The sequence below is a fragment of the Macrobrachium rosenbergii genome, chromosome 16 (assembly GCF_040412425.1).
Source record: "Macrobrachium rosenbergii isolate ZJJX-2024 chromosome 16, ASM4041242v1, whole genome shotgun sequence".
Classification (NCBI taxonomy): domain Eukaryota; kingdom Metazoa; phylum Arthropoda; class Malacostraca; order Decapoda; family Palaemonidae; genus Macrobrachium; species Macrobrachium rosenbergii.
This window is the reverse complement of record NC_089756.1, coordinates 2768111-2786137: the sequence shown is the minus strand read 5'-3', so window position 1 is coordinate 2786137 and position 18027 is coordinate 2768111. Positions and strand designations below refer to the sequence as shown.

Genomic DNA, 18027 nt, shown 5'->3' with positions numbered 1-18027 from the left:
GAGAAAGTCAGATACTTCTGAAGGATATCCACTACCAGGTCTTGGCTATGCTCTGTGATATAGTCCAATGACTTGACAGTCATTCTTCATCAAGGCACCAGCAGGATGAGAACGTCCTTCTGAGCATTCTCCCTTCCTCTCCTCCCTCTGCCCTCTTCCCGATTGGAAAGAGGGTTGAAAGAGACACACGTATGCGCACTTTCTAAGAAAAGAATGAGGAAGGCTGGGTGCTCTGTGAGCGCCCTTTGAAGCCTGAGACTTCTTAGGGGCTGAGGAAGGGCTAGCTTGCCATTGTCCAGAGGACAAGGCAGTTTCCCTGGCATGTTCCTTGACTACTACGGTATCTACCTACACTCTGCAAAAGAGGGAGGCAGAACCGAGTAAAGGTCCATTCCTGAGGGAATGTGATGACTCGGGACTTACTAGACTGGAGAACGAAATCAGGACAGTGTCCCTCTTATTAGCACTAGAATTGCCCACAGGTTGCTGTCTGGTGCTGGGTAGGCAAACTCACCCCCCGACTGGAACAGTCTCTAGAAGGCAGAGTCCTCTTCAGGAATGATCACATCTGAGGAGGCAAAGCCTCGAAAACGTGAAGGATCACAGATTCAGCAGGAGACTACATGGAGGGACACCATAGCAGTGTCCTCCAGGTTTGCCTTCTCTTGTTGCGAGAGAGAACACCCTTCATGACAAAGAGAAACGGCGAGAGATCCCAGCCCTGACAATCTGCTAGTCGGCATACGACCCCTCCAAAGCAAGAGGAGTCACTTCTGTCGAGGAAGAGGAAGGGGTAGGAGCGTGATTGGGTGGCCTTGACCAAAAATGAACTCCTTATCCAGGGAAAAAGCATTCATCTGGTTGAGAAAGCCCTTACAGCAAGCAAGGACCATGGCAGTCCCAATAAAACCCCTGCAAGGAGCAGTGAACAGATATTCACAGGGGATGCCGTGGTCCTCTCCCTGATATCACCGTACTGATGAATTGGCATGAAGATCTCTGCGAAGAAAATCGAGGGTGTCTGCATCCTGAAGAAGGTCCTTGAGTCCTCCTGGGGAGCGTCACTCCCGATCTCTTCTTGGAGGGATAACCTCACCAGAACCCAGAAAACCATCCTCAACGCTCAGATATACGGCAAGCCGATACGAGAACTGAGCCTGAGACGTGGATCCTTGTAGCAGAACTCTGAAAAGAAACAAAACTCATCGGAGTCCTCTCTATCCGACTCGCATCCCCCAGCAGGAACCAAAAGGGTTTGAGGGAAAAGGAGAGAACAAAAGCACTCTTACCTGTCCCGCTAGAAGAACCAGCTGTAGAGGCCAACTGTGGGCAATCATCAACCTAAGGTGATGATGGCAGCACAGAGGAAGGAGAGCGCTAACACCACGGTGAAGTGCTAACCTGAAGAGAGCAAAAGTTCACTTGACCTGAGTCTCCTAAAGGAAGGAGGACCTCGACAGCATTCAGTTCGCCAAACCGATCATGTGGACACGATCAGGGGCTGGGCGAGCAAGCCGAACCACATGAGCCGATCATGTAAACATGGTCAGGGGCCGGGCGAGCAAACTGAGCCAGTCTCGAAACACGATCAGGGGCTGGGTGAGCGAGCTGAGCTGATCCGAACCAATTACTTAAACGAGATCGGTGGCTGGCCGAGCAAGCAGGGTTGAGCCGAGCTGAACCGAGCCGGGAAAGCTCGGCCGTGAACTAGTGCTGTCCCCAAGACATGCTTTAATCTCCTTCGAGGCCAAAGCCCCATGAGAAGAAAGTTTAAAGGAGATTCTTGTCTGCTAACCCGAGTGCTGGAACCCAAGAGCCCGAAACAAGAGTTGTAGAACTGACTGAGCACTCAAAACAAAGCAGGCAGGAAGTGTCGAAACACCTGAATGTTTCGACACCTTCTCTTGTCCTGTGCCTAAACCAGACCGGAGAGCGAACTCCCTATACAGGCAGTCCCCGGTTATCGGCAGCCTCAGTTTTCAGCAACCTGGTCTTACGGCGCTTGTCTAGTGATGACGACAACTGGATTTTTGGCACCGATATGCGCCGATCTCCAATTATCGGCGTCGATCCCTGGTTATCAGCAGCACCGATCTCCGGTTATCGGCGCCAATAACCAGGGATTGGTGCTATTATTTCCGATTTTCAGTTATTGGAGATTTTCGGTTATTGTCACGCTGGCGGGAGCGGCACCCCGCCGATAACCAGGGACTGCCTGTACTGGTTTGGGGAGTGCCCGAGATTCCGCCGAATCCTGGACACTCGATGATTCACTAGTTGAGCGCTTGTGATCCCAGGGAATCCGAGCACTCTCAAGACTTGTAGGAGTCCAAGAGCTCAGTAAGACTCGTGATTCTCGTAAGAACAATCATCGGGCGTATGCTCCGCTGGGCTTCCGAAGAAAACTGAGGAGGGACAGGCACAATGAACTGGAATTGAGAGCACGGCCTTGAAAGGTCATGCACTCGAGGCCCCCAAGACACGAGACCCCAATGGGGATGCGAATTGGTTCCTGACCCCAAGGGCCAGGAAGAGCCAAACAAGAGAACGCACTGCCTCTCCGAACAGAGGTAGTCCCTCAAAGGTCCTCCAAGCACTTGAACCCTTGGGTCTGAGACACCAGGCTGGGAACCTGACCAAGCACTGATTCAGAACTGATCGGGCACTCAAAACTCAGTACTGGCAGGAAGAACCGAGACACTTGCATGTCTTGGTTCTTTCTCTCACCCTGTGCCTGAACTGGGATGGTGAGGTGTCTCTCCGACACCGGTTTGGGATGCACGAGACTCCGAAGATTCTCGAGCACTCGGAGTGACTTGGAAAAGTTGAGCACCTGACACAGCACCAGTCTAGGACAACACCTAGAATGGCGATGGGAGCACAAACCAAAGTCTGCTCGCCCATGACTCTCGAAATGCAAGACCCTGGGGTAAGCAATTCGGTTCCTGAGCTTGAAAGCCGGGAAGAGCCGACAAGAGATCCCACTGCCTCCCCATGAAGGGAGGCAGCCCCTTAGAAGCCTCATGGCAGGACTTCTTAGGGGAGGGAGAGGCAGCCTTCCTCTTCTTTGGTTGATGAGCCTCAGAAAGGGAGAAGGCAGCAGAGGACAAAGTCTAAGATCAATTTGAAGACGACTACATCTCACAGGACTTCTTCCTCGATCTCTTCTCTGACATCTTCTACAGGATGGTGGTCAGGAAACACAGGAACTGCCAGGACAGCTAAAATCACAATTTTTGAAAGAAAATTGTATTTTTCCTAACTATGCTAACCTGAGGTCCTTTACATTAGAAATTACTTTCAGCGTAGGCTGGAAACGGCCGTTAAACTTTTGAGCAAGGTGGATAGGCAGTAACCACCACCAGGTAGGCAGGAAAACCCGCCTGCCCGGATGTAAACGTTCCAGTTTGCCTTTCGGTCCAGCCTCAGATGGAGGGGTGGCATGAGGTAGGCGTAATATGTAATGTAAAGGACCTCAGGTTTGTATAGTTAGGAAAAATACAATTTACTTTCAAAAACTGTGATTTGTTCCGACGCGATATACAAACCATCGGTCCTTTACATTAGGAAGACTCACTGGTTGGAGGGAGGAATATGAGTGAGTCTCCTGAACTGACTGGAGTTCCGCACACCTGGGCTACTTCTCCTGGTCAAAAGAGTGAGGAGGAGGAGTACCTGAGCCTCTGACATATTGATCAGAGTGTGGGAAATGCAAGATCAAACATCAGACACTGGACCTTTTCGCATGAGTGAAGAAACGTGACTCATACGAAATAGGCTGGAAGAACCTTACAGTCGGAGGCAGTAAGGAAAAGCTGAGATAGGGTTTCCCTTATTGCCAGGCTCTCCTTCCTCCCCTTGCTAGAAGGAGCGGAATTGCTTCTATGATTCTAGGAGAAAAATAGAACAGGTGCTCGATGTGTAGTCTTACCGCATCAGCGCCAGGCCCAGCATGTGTTGGTTCGAGTCCTCTTCTCATCCAGAAGGAGGAGTATTAGAAGGACGGGGACGTAGGTGGAAGAGAGGCCAGTCACTCTCGGTATCCTTCTCACTTCCAGAACCAACACCTTAGGCGAGATGCTACTCATCCTCTTGAAGGAGCTGGGTAAGAAAACACAACTTGTTGAGCAGCCATCACTGGGCCAAGGAAAAAAAGTTCAAAGGGCCTGTGGGCAAGACCATAGGAAGACAAGAGTGTGGTCTATGAGACCACGTCTTGCTTCCAGACCGACAAAAACTTCTGGAATGCGTGGGATGGACCAAGCCATCGGCTTCATGAGCTCTCGGGTAGAAGGTACCGGTGCCATCGTTATCAGCTGCTGAGTACCTCCTTCGATCGCTTCATGAAGCCAGGAGGAAGATGTGTCCTTAGACACTCTTTCCTTGGGGGAGAGAGTACTAGCGAAAATGTCAACGACATAAAGGTTAGGAGTGTCGAGCCTTTTCAGAAAGTACCACAGCTCCCTAAGGACAAAGTAACAAATGATCTGGATCATTGATACTAAGTCCAAGGAGGAGGGGAACAAGGGTGACTCAAACCCGACAATTGATGCCGAAGGATTCGGAGTCCACCTACGACATCCGAGAAGGAGTCAAGGTATTGATCCCCTTCACCTGTTCTTCCATCTTCTACGCCAAGGCCGGAGCAAGATGAGAGATGGTCCTACAAGGGCACATCTCTATCCGATGACTCTCGTAAGGGCACGTGCAGCATGGAACAGGAACCCTAAACGAGTCACATGCCACCCAGGGAACAGTTCCATGGGACAGCAATACCGAAGAAGCTTCTCATCCGTAGCAAATCTTGACTGAGGAGAAGGCTACTTCAGATAGAAGGCTAGGTCGCAAGGGCCTACATTTTTCACAAATGAAAGGGAAAGAAGCAACCCTCGGCAGAGAAGACTAGGAAGTCCAGACTTGAAGAGTGACTGTGACCCGAGAAGGAGTTCCGCAACGACACCACCCGCGAAGACAGCTCCAGTCCCTGGGAGTGCTTGCAGAGGACTTCAAGAGATGTCTAGTTATAGCCGCTGCCTTTCGGCGAGAAAGCCTATGCTTGCAAGGGAACCTGGAAGGTCTCCAAGTCCCAAACACACCAGGATGTACTGCTCAAAGAACTGCTTCTTGTGTAGCTGCTACAGGAGGTTGGGTCAAGCAGAACTCTTCTTGATGCCTCGGCTATCAGGTTGGGCGAGAGGCGAAGTCTTCTGGCATTTGTCTGTAACTCGGGGTGAGCAAGGCATGAGAACCCCTAGCGAAACAGACAAATACAGAGGGAAAAATATAGATATAAAGTTTCCCAGAAAGACAGCATGCCTCACCGTAGCGGTCCCTGGGTCTGGTATGAAGGAGCAAGAAAAAACTACTGACTTGTGCAGGGAGGCAACAGAAAGACAGTAGGGATTTCTCAGTCGAGCAATCTCTTTATGAATCTTCGAGTGAGCAGCACGTTCCATCCCGATCACTCAAACCCGAGGCCAAGCTCACCTGCCAATACATCCCCACCAGGGATGCATCTGGCTAATTGAGATGTTGAGTGTGCTATAGAACACTCGAGAACTTGCAAATGTCGACAGATGAAACAGGAGGAAAAAACGATTCCCTCTTGTTTGTCGACAAATGCCACTACTGTGGTTTCTTGTTCAACGAACCACTGAGTGTCAAATTCTCAGAAAGCCAGAAGGCTGCCTTGAGCCCAGGATGGTGATGAGAAGGCACTAATCTTCTCGGTCCCACACCTTCAAGACAAAGTCTTACAGGTGCGTGCCTATTCCTCGATCGGTGAATCCGTAAGTAGACACACAATGTGAGGGGAATATGCAAGCATATTCAAAGGTTCCTTCAATCAAGCATTAGCCTAACTCCTTCCTCATACTTCGAAGGGGAAAGAAGGAGGGAGGAATGGAAGCAGACTTCCACTCTCCACCACAAGGAAGCTTCTGCAAAATGACAGGATACCGAGACAATTAGCTCTAGCCGGGCTGGCATTTCCTGAATCAGGAGCACGGGAGAGGAAGCGGGATGAAAAGAATTGCCAAGACCTAAGGGAAATAGATACTTCTCCTGAAGGAATCCATTCCCAGGTCTCGCCAATGTTGCTGCCAGCTCCAGACTTGATAAGTATCATTTCATCCCAGAATTTGCAGTAGGAGAACTTCATCCTGGTCGACACTTCTTTCTCTCTTCCCTTCTTCCCTCCTCCCTTATGGGAAAGAGAGTGGAAAGAGACAGCTATGCACACTTTCCTAGGAGGGTAGGAGAGGGCTATGTTTGGCAATCTTCTACTGAAGCCTGGGACTTCTCAGGAGTTGAGGGGGGGGCTGGCTTGAACTCAAGGCTTGAACTCAAGGTTGAGTCGAGATGACTAAGACTCCAAGGTCTTGGCCATTGTCCAAAGGACAAGGCAGTGGCCTGATACAAACCTTGATTACCGAGGCATCTGGGAAATCTCTGCAAGAGAAAGGCAGAACCAAGCAAGGTTCATTCCTAAGGGTCGGGCCAACTCGGGACTTACGAAACCGGAGATCCGATTTGGGACAAAGTCCTTCTTCTTAGCACCAGAATTGCCCACAGAACTGTCTTCGGCCAAACCCTCCTAGGCAAGAAAAATTCGTATTCTGTCAAGGCAGGGGAGAAGCTTGGTGTCTCAACCTGAATGAGCTCCTTCTCTGAAGAAAAGAGTTCATCTGGTTGAGAACGCTCTTGGCAGCAAGGACCGCGGCAGCCCCCGACACTCTCGGCCCCTCGGGAACTGCAAGGGTTGCGAGTGATGAAGATTATTCATTGGGGGAGTTGCGGTACTGTCCCAGGGATCCTCATGCTAATGAATCGGTGCGAAGTTCTTCAAAACACGAGGGCGATAGCAACTTGAGGAGGAAGACCCTCACTGCTTCCAAAGCATGTAACTCCTGTACCTCTGCCCTTGGAGGGAGCCTTGACAGATCCCATGAAACCCTCCTCGGCTACATGGTTGTACTAGAGACAATCGGGGGACTGACACCCAAAGCACACCGGGAAGCCAAACTCCGAAGAACTCTCTCTGTCCATCTTGCGCCTCTCAGAACAACCGAGAGGAAAAGAGAACAGGTGAGGATAAAGAGTACCCCTACCTGTCCTGCCAGTAAGACCAGCAGGAGAGGCGGACTGTGAGCGATAATCAACCGAAGGAGATTACCGCCACATGGGGAAAGATGAGCGCTTGTGCCATGGCAAAGCGCTTTCCTGGGAAGAGCAAAAAGTTCACTCGAACATAGCCAAGAACCCGATTCAAAAAAAAAAAAAAAAAAAAAAAAACCCGAGTGGGGTCGAGCTGAGCCGATTACGCGAACGCGATCCAGACTGGGAGGCAGGCAGGGCGAGCCGAGCCGAGCCAAGCCAAGCCAGTCTCGGAAGTGTGACCAAGGGCTGGGCAGGGTGAGGAAGCCGAGCCAGTCTTGTAAGCACGACCAGGGGCCGAGCCAAGCCGAGCCGAACGCGTGAACACAATTGGATCTGGACAGGGCAGAACTCGTCTGCCGTGAACTATTGCTAGTTTCCCAAACTCTAAACTCCTTTGAGGCCGAGGCCCCTCAAGAAGAGGGTTCAAAGGGGAATTTTGTGTCTGCTATCCTGTATGCTTGAATCCTAAGGTTCACGACACAAGTATGAAACCAGGCCGAGCAACCGAAGCAGCTGGTGGGCAGTATTGAGACACCTGGCGTCTCAGCACCCAGACACCTGGGTGTCCTGGCACCAAGACACCTGGGTGTCTCGGCACTTTCTCTCGTCCTGTGCCTCTCGTCAGGAGAGTGCTCATGATTCATAGAATTCGAGCTACCCATGAGACTCCCAAAAATCGGGAGCGGCTGCTTTCAGTTTCCTAAGAGATCGAAAGAGCCTGGCACAGAACCAGTCTTAGACGCAGACTTCCAAGACTGGCAACGAGGGTGCAGCCTCGAGAGGCTGCGCTCTCGTGGGCCCCGAAACACCAGACCCCACAGGAGAATGCGAATCGGTTCCCGCCCGAGGGCGGGAATAGCCAACGAGAGAAACTTGTCTCCCGGAAGAGAGTCAGTCCCTTAGAAGTCCCGCAGGTATCCCAAAGGGAATCTCTTCCCTGCTTCTTCTGGTGCTCAAACCGACAGGATCGAGACACCAGGATGGGAACCTAACCGAGCACTGGCAAGAACTCCGGGAGCGTTTGTGGTGCTGGCAGGAAGAGCTGAGACAACCAGGTGCCTCGGTCCTTTCTCTCGCACTGCCCCCAGACTGGGCCGAGGAAATACTCCCCAGACCAGATCGGGATACTCAATATTCCATAGAATCTCGGGCACTCGGAGCGGCTTGCGAACGAGTGCCCGAAGCAGTCCCTGTCTTCAAGGCACAACCTCTAGGACTGGAAACGGGATCGCAAACCGAGGTCTGTGCGCCCATGGCTCATGAAACACAAAACCCAGGGATATGTGAATCGGTTTCCTAACCCAAAGGTCGGGAAGAGCCAACAAGAGACCCACTGCCTCCTCAGAAGGAGGCAGTCCCTAGACATCCAAGGGCATCAAGGGGAAGAAGCAGCCTTCCTCTCTTTTGGCCGACGGAGATTCCCAGGACCCCCTTGGACCTCGGGAGAGGAAGGGAAGAGGCAGCAGAAGACGAAATTGAAGATAAGATGAAGAAGATGGCGGCTACTTTCACAGGGCGACTCCCTTCACCTCCACTCCGACATCATCTACAGAATGGAGGACACGAAACATTGCAACCTCCGGGGCAGTCCGGCAGGAACACAACGGACGCGGCCCAGGACACCACCACCAGGAGAAGCAGCAGGCATGATCAGGACAGCCGATGCAGGAGGTATGGCAGCGGTTCGGAAGGCAGGAGCTACTGCAATGGCCAGGAACGTCACTTCCACAAGGCGACTTCCTTCACCTTCACGCCGACATCTTATACAGGATGGCGGACATCGTAACCTCCAGGGCAGCTGGCAGGAACATAAAGGAAGAGGCCCCGGGGCACAAAAACCAGGAGAAGCTTAAGTATACCTTAGTTTAACCAGACTGCTGAGCTGGTTAACAGCTTTCCTAGGGCTGGCCAGAAGGATTAGACTTATTTTACGTGGCTAAGAACCAATTGCTTACCTAGCAACGGGACCTACAGCTTATTGTGGAACCCAAACCACATTATGCCGAGAAATGAGTTTCTATCACCAGAAATAAATTCCTCTAATTCTTCATTGGCCGGCCGGAGAATCGAACGCGGGCCTAGCAGAGTGCTAGCTGAGTATGATATCGACCCGTCCAATGAGGAACTACCACTAACAGGCGGGATCCGGCGAATTTACCGACAACAATTCACCGACAATAATTTACCGACAACAGTTCATCGACATGCTCAATTTATCGACTGCACAATTCACCGACATTGTGATTGATCAATTCACTGACAACAATTAAGCTAAGATAAAAAAGGAAAGATCATTGACAAGACTGTACCAGCCACATATAAAATAAAGGTTTGAATACTAAACTGGTACTTATGAAATAACCGAGGCAATAAATCACCAAATAAGGTTTTAATACTAAACAGGTAGTTTAGAAACAGCTGATGCACTAAATTACCAAATTAGCTTGAGTTTCAAAATAATAACAGTGTATTTTCTTACTTCAGTAAGAAATATAAATGGTCTAGTTAACAAGGATTTTCACTACATAGCCCATCATGCCTCTCCATTTTATAGAATCCGAAAAAGGAAAGAAGAAGCTTGTTGTTCATGGCTATTTCTTTTATAAAGACAAGGAGCGTGAAGATAAGATATACTGAAATGTGACAAATATCACAAAATAAGGTGCAAAGCGAGTAACTACGTGTGACGGTGAAATTGTAGCAGAAGTGACTGAGCATAATCATGTTTGTGATGCAGCCGAGAGTGAAGCACAAAAATTGTGGAAAACATACGTAAAAAAGCCAAATCTTCCACAGAAGCACCTCATGCACTAATATCAAACGAGCTTCAGAATTGCAGCGAAGCAGCTGCTTGTAGGCTTCCGAAAAAACAGACGATGAAAAGGACAATAAGAAGTATCAGATTTGAGAATAATTGCCTGCCACCACTTCCACAGTGCCAAAGTGAATTGACTCTTACTAGCGAGTAAACGAAAACGTTTGAGGTGAAAATTTTTAATTTTCGATTCTGGACCAACTGAAAATCGCATATTAATTTTTGCTACTTCACGTAACACTCATCTTCTAGCAAATAGTGATCACTGGTATGGGGACGGAACATTCAAAACCATTCCATTGTTATTTTATCAGCTATATACATTCCATGGATTTCAAGAAAACAGAGCAATTCTGCTTGTCTATGCATTACTTCCAGATAAGTCAGAAGCATCTTACAATACGCTACTAGAGAAGATTAAGATCAATACACATTTTTCGTCTCCTTCCTCAATAACTATTGATTTTGAACACGCAATGATAAAGGCATGCAAAAAGAATTCCCAAAGCGTGGTATTAAAAGGATGTTTCTTCCATTTTTCGCAGTGTATCTTTCGTGCCATCCAGGCTAATGGACTGAAAAGAAGATATGAAGAGGATGCAGAATTTGCTCTAAATCTCCGTTATTTGCCCGCCATAGCATATGTGCCTGTTGATTCGGTAGTCAGTGCATTTGAATTGCTATGTGATGCTGATATCCTCCCGAGTGAAGCAGAAGCCGTAGTGGACTATTTTGAAGATACGTGGATAGGCCGTCCTGACAGAAGAAACCGTCTTAGACCTCCCAAATTTGAGATCGAGATGTGGAATGTTTATGAATCTGCTTTACTATCCCTACCAAGACAAATAATCGGTAGAAGGCTGGCACCGAACTTTTGAAACACAAGTTGCTGGGCACCACCCTAATATATGGAAATTTTTCGACTTCTTGAAGAAGGAACAAAATTATAATGATGTAAAAGTTGACCAATTCTTAGCTGGTACTTCATCTCAACCATCAAGAAAGAAATACCGTGATTGTTCTGAACGAATAAAACGGATTGTTGAAAATACTCTTCATATAGCGATGTCATTGATTATCTACGGGCAATAGCCCATAATCTAGCTTTCTGATTTTAAATAAAACAATTTGTGGTTTTTATACATCTATTTATTTCTGAAATATTTTGTTTCTTAAATATTTTGCCCATGACTGTACAGTTGCTTTATTTACTGTATATTTTGAACATGTTTAATAAATAAAAAAAAAAAATCTACATCGTTTTCTAATATCCTAAATAAAGACTAGCAAGTAATTATTTCATATATCAAAGATAAAAGGTTAAATGCCGAAACAACCAATAAGTAATGAAACATTAACTAAGGCTGCAATCTGAATTTGTCACTAATTATAAGACAATGAAAATATTTTATTTTCCACAAGTCCGATTGAATTTTGTTTAAGACTTTTTTTTTTTATTTTCTATCAATTGTTGTCGGTGAATTGTGCACTCGATAAACTGAGCATGTTTATGAACTGTTGTCGATGAACTGTTGTCGGTAAATTGTTGTCGGTGAACTGCTGTCGGTAAATTCGCCTAGACCCAAAACCCCAGCAGGCACGATCAGGACAGCCGATGCAGGAGCTATGGAAGTGGTTCAGAAGGCAGGAGCTACTGCAACGGCCAGGAACGTCACATGAAAGTCACCAGCAGCGACAGGAACGATCAAGATGGCTGCGGCAGGAGACCAAGAAGAGCCACCCAGAGACTGTCGTCAAGTGAACATGAGAATAACACAGGGAACAGCAGGAGCAGATGGACCACAGATATGCCAGAGGCATTGCCACAGCATACATGAAGCCCAGCAATGACAGCGATCGATCCACATCAGCGGGAACAGAGTTGGAACGATCCCGATGTGGAACTATGTCATCCAGCCAGGTATTGTGGTCGATCCCGAAGCAACACTAAATGAACGTCAGGACACGTTCATGTGAGATATCCCCTGAGATATCCAGCCAACTACTGCTGTGTCTGCAATGCTTACTGTCAACCTGGAAGAAAAAGCAAAATGATTAGAGAGGGAAACTCCTCTCGCTATGAGGGGAACTGCCCTACGCAGCAAGAGGAGGTACCCAAGAAGAGGTCGCCCGACCGCGCCCCCCTCACGGTCTTTGCCCAACGAGCGAGCGAAGAGGGCGAAGGAGAGAGATCTCTTCTGAAGGAGAGATAAGGAAGAACCTACAGGGAGAGAGAAGGAAGGAGGGGAGGCTACCAAGGGCACCGTGGAAGCGTAACTTACAGACAACACCCACAACCTCCCACCTGCCCCGCAACTCTCTAAGCACAGGTGGTGAAAACAACACTCAGCACAAGTAGGAAGGAAGTAGTCATGCCCTTGTACACGGAGGGCGGGAGCCCAAGAAGGGAAGCGAACTCTTAACGTCCCGATCAATGTAGGGAAATGAAGATACTATATCCCAATCTAATATTTCTGATTGTACAGTATCTAAATAAAGGGCTACTGGAAAAGAAGCATTACCACTCAGTCATGCTCCTTAAATACGTGGCCGTCAAACCCAAGGCACAGCGCAGGGAACAACAGCTATGCAAGGTTATCACAAATCGTGGGTTTGTATTAAAAAACATCAAACACACGTAATATATACACAAAAATACAGAAAGATCCCACTGGGAAATAAGAGCTTAACGACAGTCAGGTGAAGAGATCCGAAACCACGTCTGCAACGCATGACGGCCGAAAGCAAACTGGAATGTTTACATCTGGACAGGTGGGTATTCCCGCCTACCAGGCGATAGTTACTGCCTAACCACCTTGCTCAAAAGTTTAACAGCCGTTTCCAGTCTACGCTGAAAGTAATTCCTAATGTAAAGGACCGACAATTTGTATATTGTGTCAGAACAACCAGGAAGTGCAATGAGAGCGGCCCAGGTGACAGGAACACCAAGAGAAGCAACAGGAGCGACCAGGGAAGCTGAGGCAGGAGGCACGACAGGAGCTCCCCAACCAGTAGGAGCTTCAGGAACGTCTGCAGCAGAGACAAGGGCAACCAGGCAGCTGGGGCAGGAGGCACAGCAGGAGTGGCCTGGTGTCTGGCTGCCAGGGCAATAGGAGCAAAAAGACAGGAGGAACAGCAGGAGCAGACAGGACCACAGGTATGACAGGAGGCAGTGTCACAGCAAACAGGAGTACTAGAGAACGAACAGCTGTTAGTCCCCCTTGTCAGAGCACAGTGTTGACACTGACGTGGGGATCTTAGCCATTACCATCACCATGGCCGTCGAAGTATCCACTGTATGAGGGGAGCCTTCCTGCCACAGAAGAGCTTCAGCTGTGCCTTGCAATGCTCGCTGTCAGCCTGGAGAAAAAAGCAAAAAAGATTAATAAAGGGAGACTCTTCTAACTCTAAGATGGATTGCCCTACGAAGCGAGAGGAGGCCCCTGAGAAGAGGTCGACGACTGGTCCCCCTTGCCCCCAATTAGCCAATCTTCACTTGACAAGCAAGCGAAGAGGATGAAGGAAAGATCTCTCCCGAAGGAGAGACAGACAGGAGGGAGGATACCAGAAGGAACAAAGGGGCAGTCATTAAGGGCACTGTCTGAGGCAAATAACCTTCCAACAATGCCGGGAAAACCATCCCCCCCACAATAAAGTTCCTCCTGGCAAAACTGCCATAGCACAGGCGGCGAAGAACAACACTCACACAAGACAGAAAAGGTTACAGTCATGCCCCTGAACAAAGAGCGGCAGGGTGAGGTCCAAATGATAGTGGAGCGAAATTGTTACACCCCTGGCCACCGACCCCAAGAAACACATGATGGGGAAAGACAGGCTTACCACAAGGGTATCAAAATTGTGGGTTTGTATATTAAATAATATCAAACACATACAATATATATACAAAAACAACACAAAAGATCCCACTGGGAAAGAAGAGCTTAATGACAATCAGGTAAAGAGCTCCGTAAACACGTCTGCACAGCATGACAGCCGAAAGCAAACTGGAATGTTTACATCCAGGCAGACGGGACTCCCACCTACCAGATGGTAGGTACTGCCTAACCACCTTGTTCAAGAATTTTAACAGCCGTTTCCAGCTTCGCTCTAAGTAATTCCCTAATGTAAAGGACCAATGGTTTGTGTATCGTGTAGGAACAATGGAGTTTCTTCACCAAGGGTTCCGGGGTCAGAGCACCAGCTAAATAACACAGCCTGCTAGGTTAGGTTAGGCTAGTTTAAGATATGATAGTTTAGTATAGGCTAGTTTCTTTTGAAATAGGTTTCGGTAGAACTATATAGTAGCTCTGCAGCGGCGACTGCCTTCTAACTTAACTTTTTCTACAGTCTTTTTATTGCTAATTATGAATTTACCTTTAATTTTTGGTGTTCGAGTGTAATTAACCTGTAATTAACCCCTGAAGTCCATCCAACAAGGGGTTTCCATACGCGATCTTCACAAGACAGAGTACGGGTACGTCTGTTTCGAACGGTTCATATCCCGTCTGGCAAGTGCAATAACTTGTTAATGTATGGGTACCCAACCGCCCCCGGGCCAGTACTAAACACGGCGAAGGGACATTCCATTTGGCCAACAACAAGCAGATGCACCAGCAGTATCAGAACCCCTAAAAGTGTAGAAAAACCAGTTGAAAAGGTAAAAACAGGCGCAGAGCTAATATATAGAATTACCTAGGTTTCCTCAGCCAATCCCTTCTTGAACATACGGCTCTATAGTGACTTGCACGAGCGCGGATCCATTACATAACATGGAAGTCAGGTCTTTCTCCCAACATTTTCCGTCCACTGAAAACCCCGCATTCCCAAAGGGTCGCCAACCATGTTGGGTAGATATGAGGTTAATAATAATTGACCGACAATACACATCGCCACCTCCTTCATCAGCAACACTAGCCTAAATGTAAAGGAAAAATCAATTTCCAAGGTAGCCTAATAGTTCATGGGGAGCTGTTTCATAGTTTTACCAAAAAGAAAGCTTACGGATTATCATAATCAGGTCCTCTTCCCCTGCAGTAGATAGGATTCAGCTCATCCTTGGGGTAGGCGTATTTCATGTAACTGTCATACCCAAAATAAAACATTTCTCTGACGTCCTTCTTGAGGGCAAGCCTTTCCACTTCACTGACGCGGCCATATTTCTTCTCCAGTTCCCCCAGAGGATATCGCAATATGTTAAAGGCACATTCACTCGCGCAGAATCCTTGAAAGACTATAAGCACCAAGCAAGGCGAGAGTACGGACACCATAATAACGAAACTTTGCGAGATGACATAGTAGACCAGCTGTTGAGGTTGAGAAGGAAATCCTACGTCTCTGATATGGTCGGACCGTTCTCTACTAGCCAAAACCCGGAATATACTGAAATCTACGGATAAAATCATATCTTACATATACAAATTATTTATTTAAGAGTAAATAATCAACATAATTATATTATAATACATAGATCGATAATAATTTACTTAAATTCTGGTATTTCTTAATCGCAGAGAACATCCCCATTAAAAGGAACAACCTTCAAGCCTTTATATGTCATGATCACTTTCCATCTGTGACAGGTCGTAATCATACAAACATTGACGTGTCATTGACTCTCGCTATGACGACCAAAAACTCACGATAAAATAGAGTAGATGATAGTAGCAATGATATCTCCAAGGAATGACACTGAATAACTACAGTAAAATATCATGTTCTGTAACACCCTACGGCCTGGTCTGACAATCAGTCTGTTAAGTAATTAAAACTCCTCGGCAATCGCTGGCTTAACTACATCAAACATTGTTTTGACAAGAAGCTGCAACATTGTTTAGGTATATATGTTTAAGAGCGAGTTTATTCGCTTATGAGACTAAGTAGTTTCCAGCTACTTTATGGTTCTAGGATTTCGCAATTTCCATGTCATACGTAATAAGTTGTTTGTTTTAATGTCGTTAGTAGCCATCGTTATTACTATTACTGTAGTACATTGATATAATTTGTACTCTAATTTGGACCATCAGTCTGAGCTTATTTTGCTTTCCATACGTTTATAGTTTTTCCGTGATTTCCTCTTCAGTGTCATCTCTGACGTTTTGCGAAGATTTGGGGCTTGTTTTACGATGATTCAAAAAATGGTGATGGTATTGAATTTACAGAAATGCAACTGTCAACAACCATGATAGAGTTAGCTTTCAGTTCATCCTGGATGCTCCATCCATAAATGATCTTAATCCTTCCAATATTGCAAGACGAGGCACAGTTATATTCTTACCATCTCTTTCAAGAATAGTCAGGTATTTCCAAACAAGCTTTGCGACGCGGGGACCTTCGTCTTAATTGGTTGGAAGAGCTGAAGAATCCAGAGATCAACATCAGGCCTCTTATTTCATGAACATATTGCCACAAACACACATATTCATATATATGTATAGCCTACATATATAATAATATTTTTACATCAGCCTTTCCCTTAATAATAGAATAGAATGTACAATTTGGGCTGACGGCCAAGCGCTGGGACCTATGAGGTCATTGAGCCCTGAAAGGAAAATTGAGGGTAAAAAGGGTTTAAAGGTGTAATTGGGGGAAAAACTCACAGTTGTATTATGAAACAATTGTTAGAAGAGGGTGGAAGTAAGATGGAAGAAATAATATGAATGGAGGTACAGTAAAAGGAGTGAAAGGGGTTGCATCCAGGGGTCGAAGGGATGCTGCAAAGACCCTTAAGTAATGCCTACAGTGCATCGCGCATGAGTTGCACTGATGGCACTACTCTCATAGGGGGTTTCCTAATAAGGTCTGAGTTTTCTCCACTTTTGTTCTGTAGACTTTCCACCTGAATTCCATTAGGTTTTTGTCTTCACTAATAGTCCTTTTCCATGATTTCTTGTATCTTTCTGCAGGTCTTATCCTGCTACTTCCATACCTATTGGTTTTCTGACCAACTGTTCATCACAGTCCCCAACCATTTGTCTTTAAGATTTTGGTTCATTTTCCAGCTGCCAGACACCAGATCTCTCTACCACTTCCCTGTGCAGAATATTATATTTCTACCTCACTCTGACCATCGGTCTTAGCAGTGAAGCCTCTCCAAAATCTCCATTTCTTAATTTTAGATTGGCCTGTGCACCAGTTTCTGCAGCCTATAGAACGAGAGGCCTTATGCATGCATCTTGAGCTTTTATTCTGACTGAAGTGTTCCGCCTCATCTGAAATTTGTCCTTCTACCATAATATTCTCACAAATTCCAAACTCAAACTCTGTACCTCCTCCACACATCTTGCAAGTTCACAACATCCACATAAACACATTACTGTACTGACTGTACTTTCTCCTTTGTTTTGCTTATAGTCGAGTTGCCGCCCCATAGGAATCTATAGGGAACCTATGAATTTTCTATAGTACAAGGTTTTATGCTTGATATGCAATCCTAAGGGTATTCCAAGGTATTTGAAGTGGGTTGTCCCGAAAAAAACCTTGGGCATTGTTTTCTAGTCTCATATTAATCCCGCCATTATCCCAAATCGTATTTTCGAAAAAATCGTTTTATCCGAGCATTATAATGAAAACATTTTGGAGTCTACACCAGTGTTTTCAAGGTCAAGGATTAACATAAGGTCCTTAAATATATTAATTTTTTAAATCTTAGTATAAAAATTAGAATTCATGTATGTGTATTAAATAACTACACAGCGCACATGAATAACAATGGCAATGATTGTCCAAGAATGAGTTTTTCTCTCTCTATTATATATATTATATATATATATATATATATATATATATATATATATATATATATATATATATATATATATATATATATATATATATATATATATATATATATATATATATATATATATATATATATATATATATATATATATATATATATATATATATATATATATATATATATATGTGTGTGTGTGTGTGTGTGTGTGTATGTATGTATGTATGTATGTATGTATATATGCATAGCATATTATGTAAAACGGGTAGTGATTATATCTCAAAATATCCGCTTTCCTGAGTAAGGAAAAGTTGAG

At 46.1% G+C, this 18027-nt stretch overlaps 1 protein-coding gene across 2 annotated transcripts in view; it reads right to left on the bottom strand.

Moving 5' to 3' along the window:
- LOC136847054 (ER degradation-enhancing alpha-mannosidase-like protein 1) overlaps positions 1 to 15332 on the bottom strand; it is a 170682-nt gene extending 155350 nt beyond the window's left edge. For both annotated transcript variants that reach the window (XM_067118296.1, XM_067118297.1), the window contains exon 1: positions 14975 to 15332. In XM_067118296.1, coding sequence (XP_066974397.1) covers positions 14975 to 15240 — 266 coding nt within the window. In that variant the 5' untranslated portion in view covers positions 15241 to 15332. The remainder of the gene's footprint in view (positions 1 to 14974) is intronic.
- Positions 15333 to 18027: the final 2695 nt, after the last annotated feature.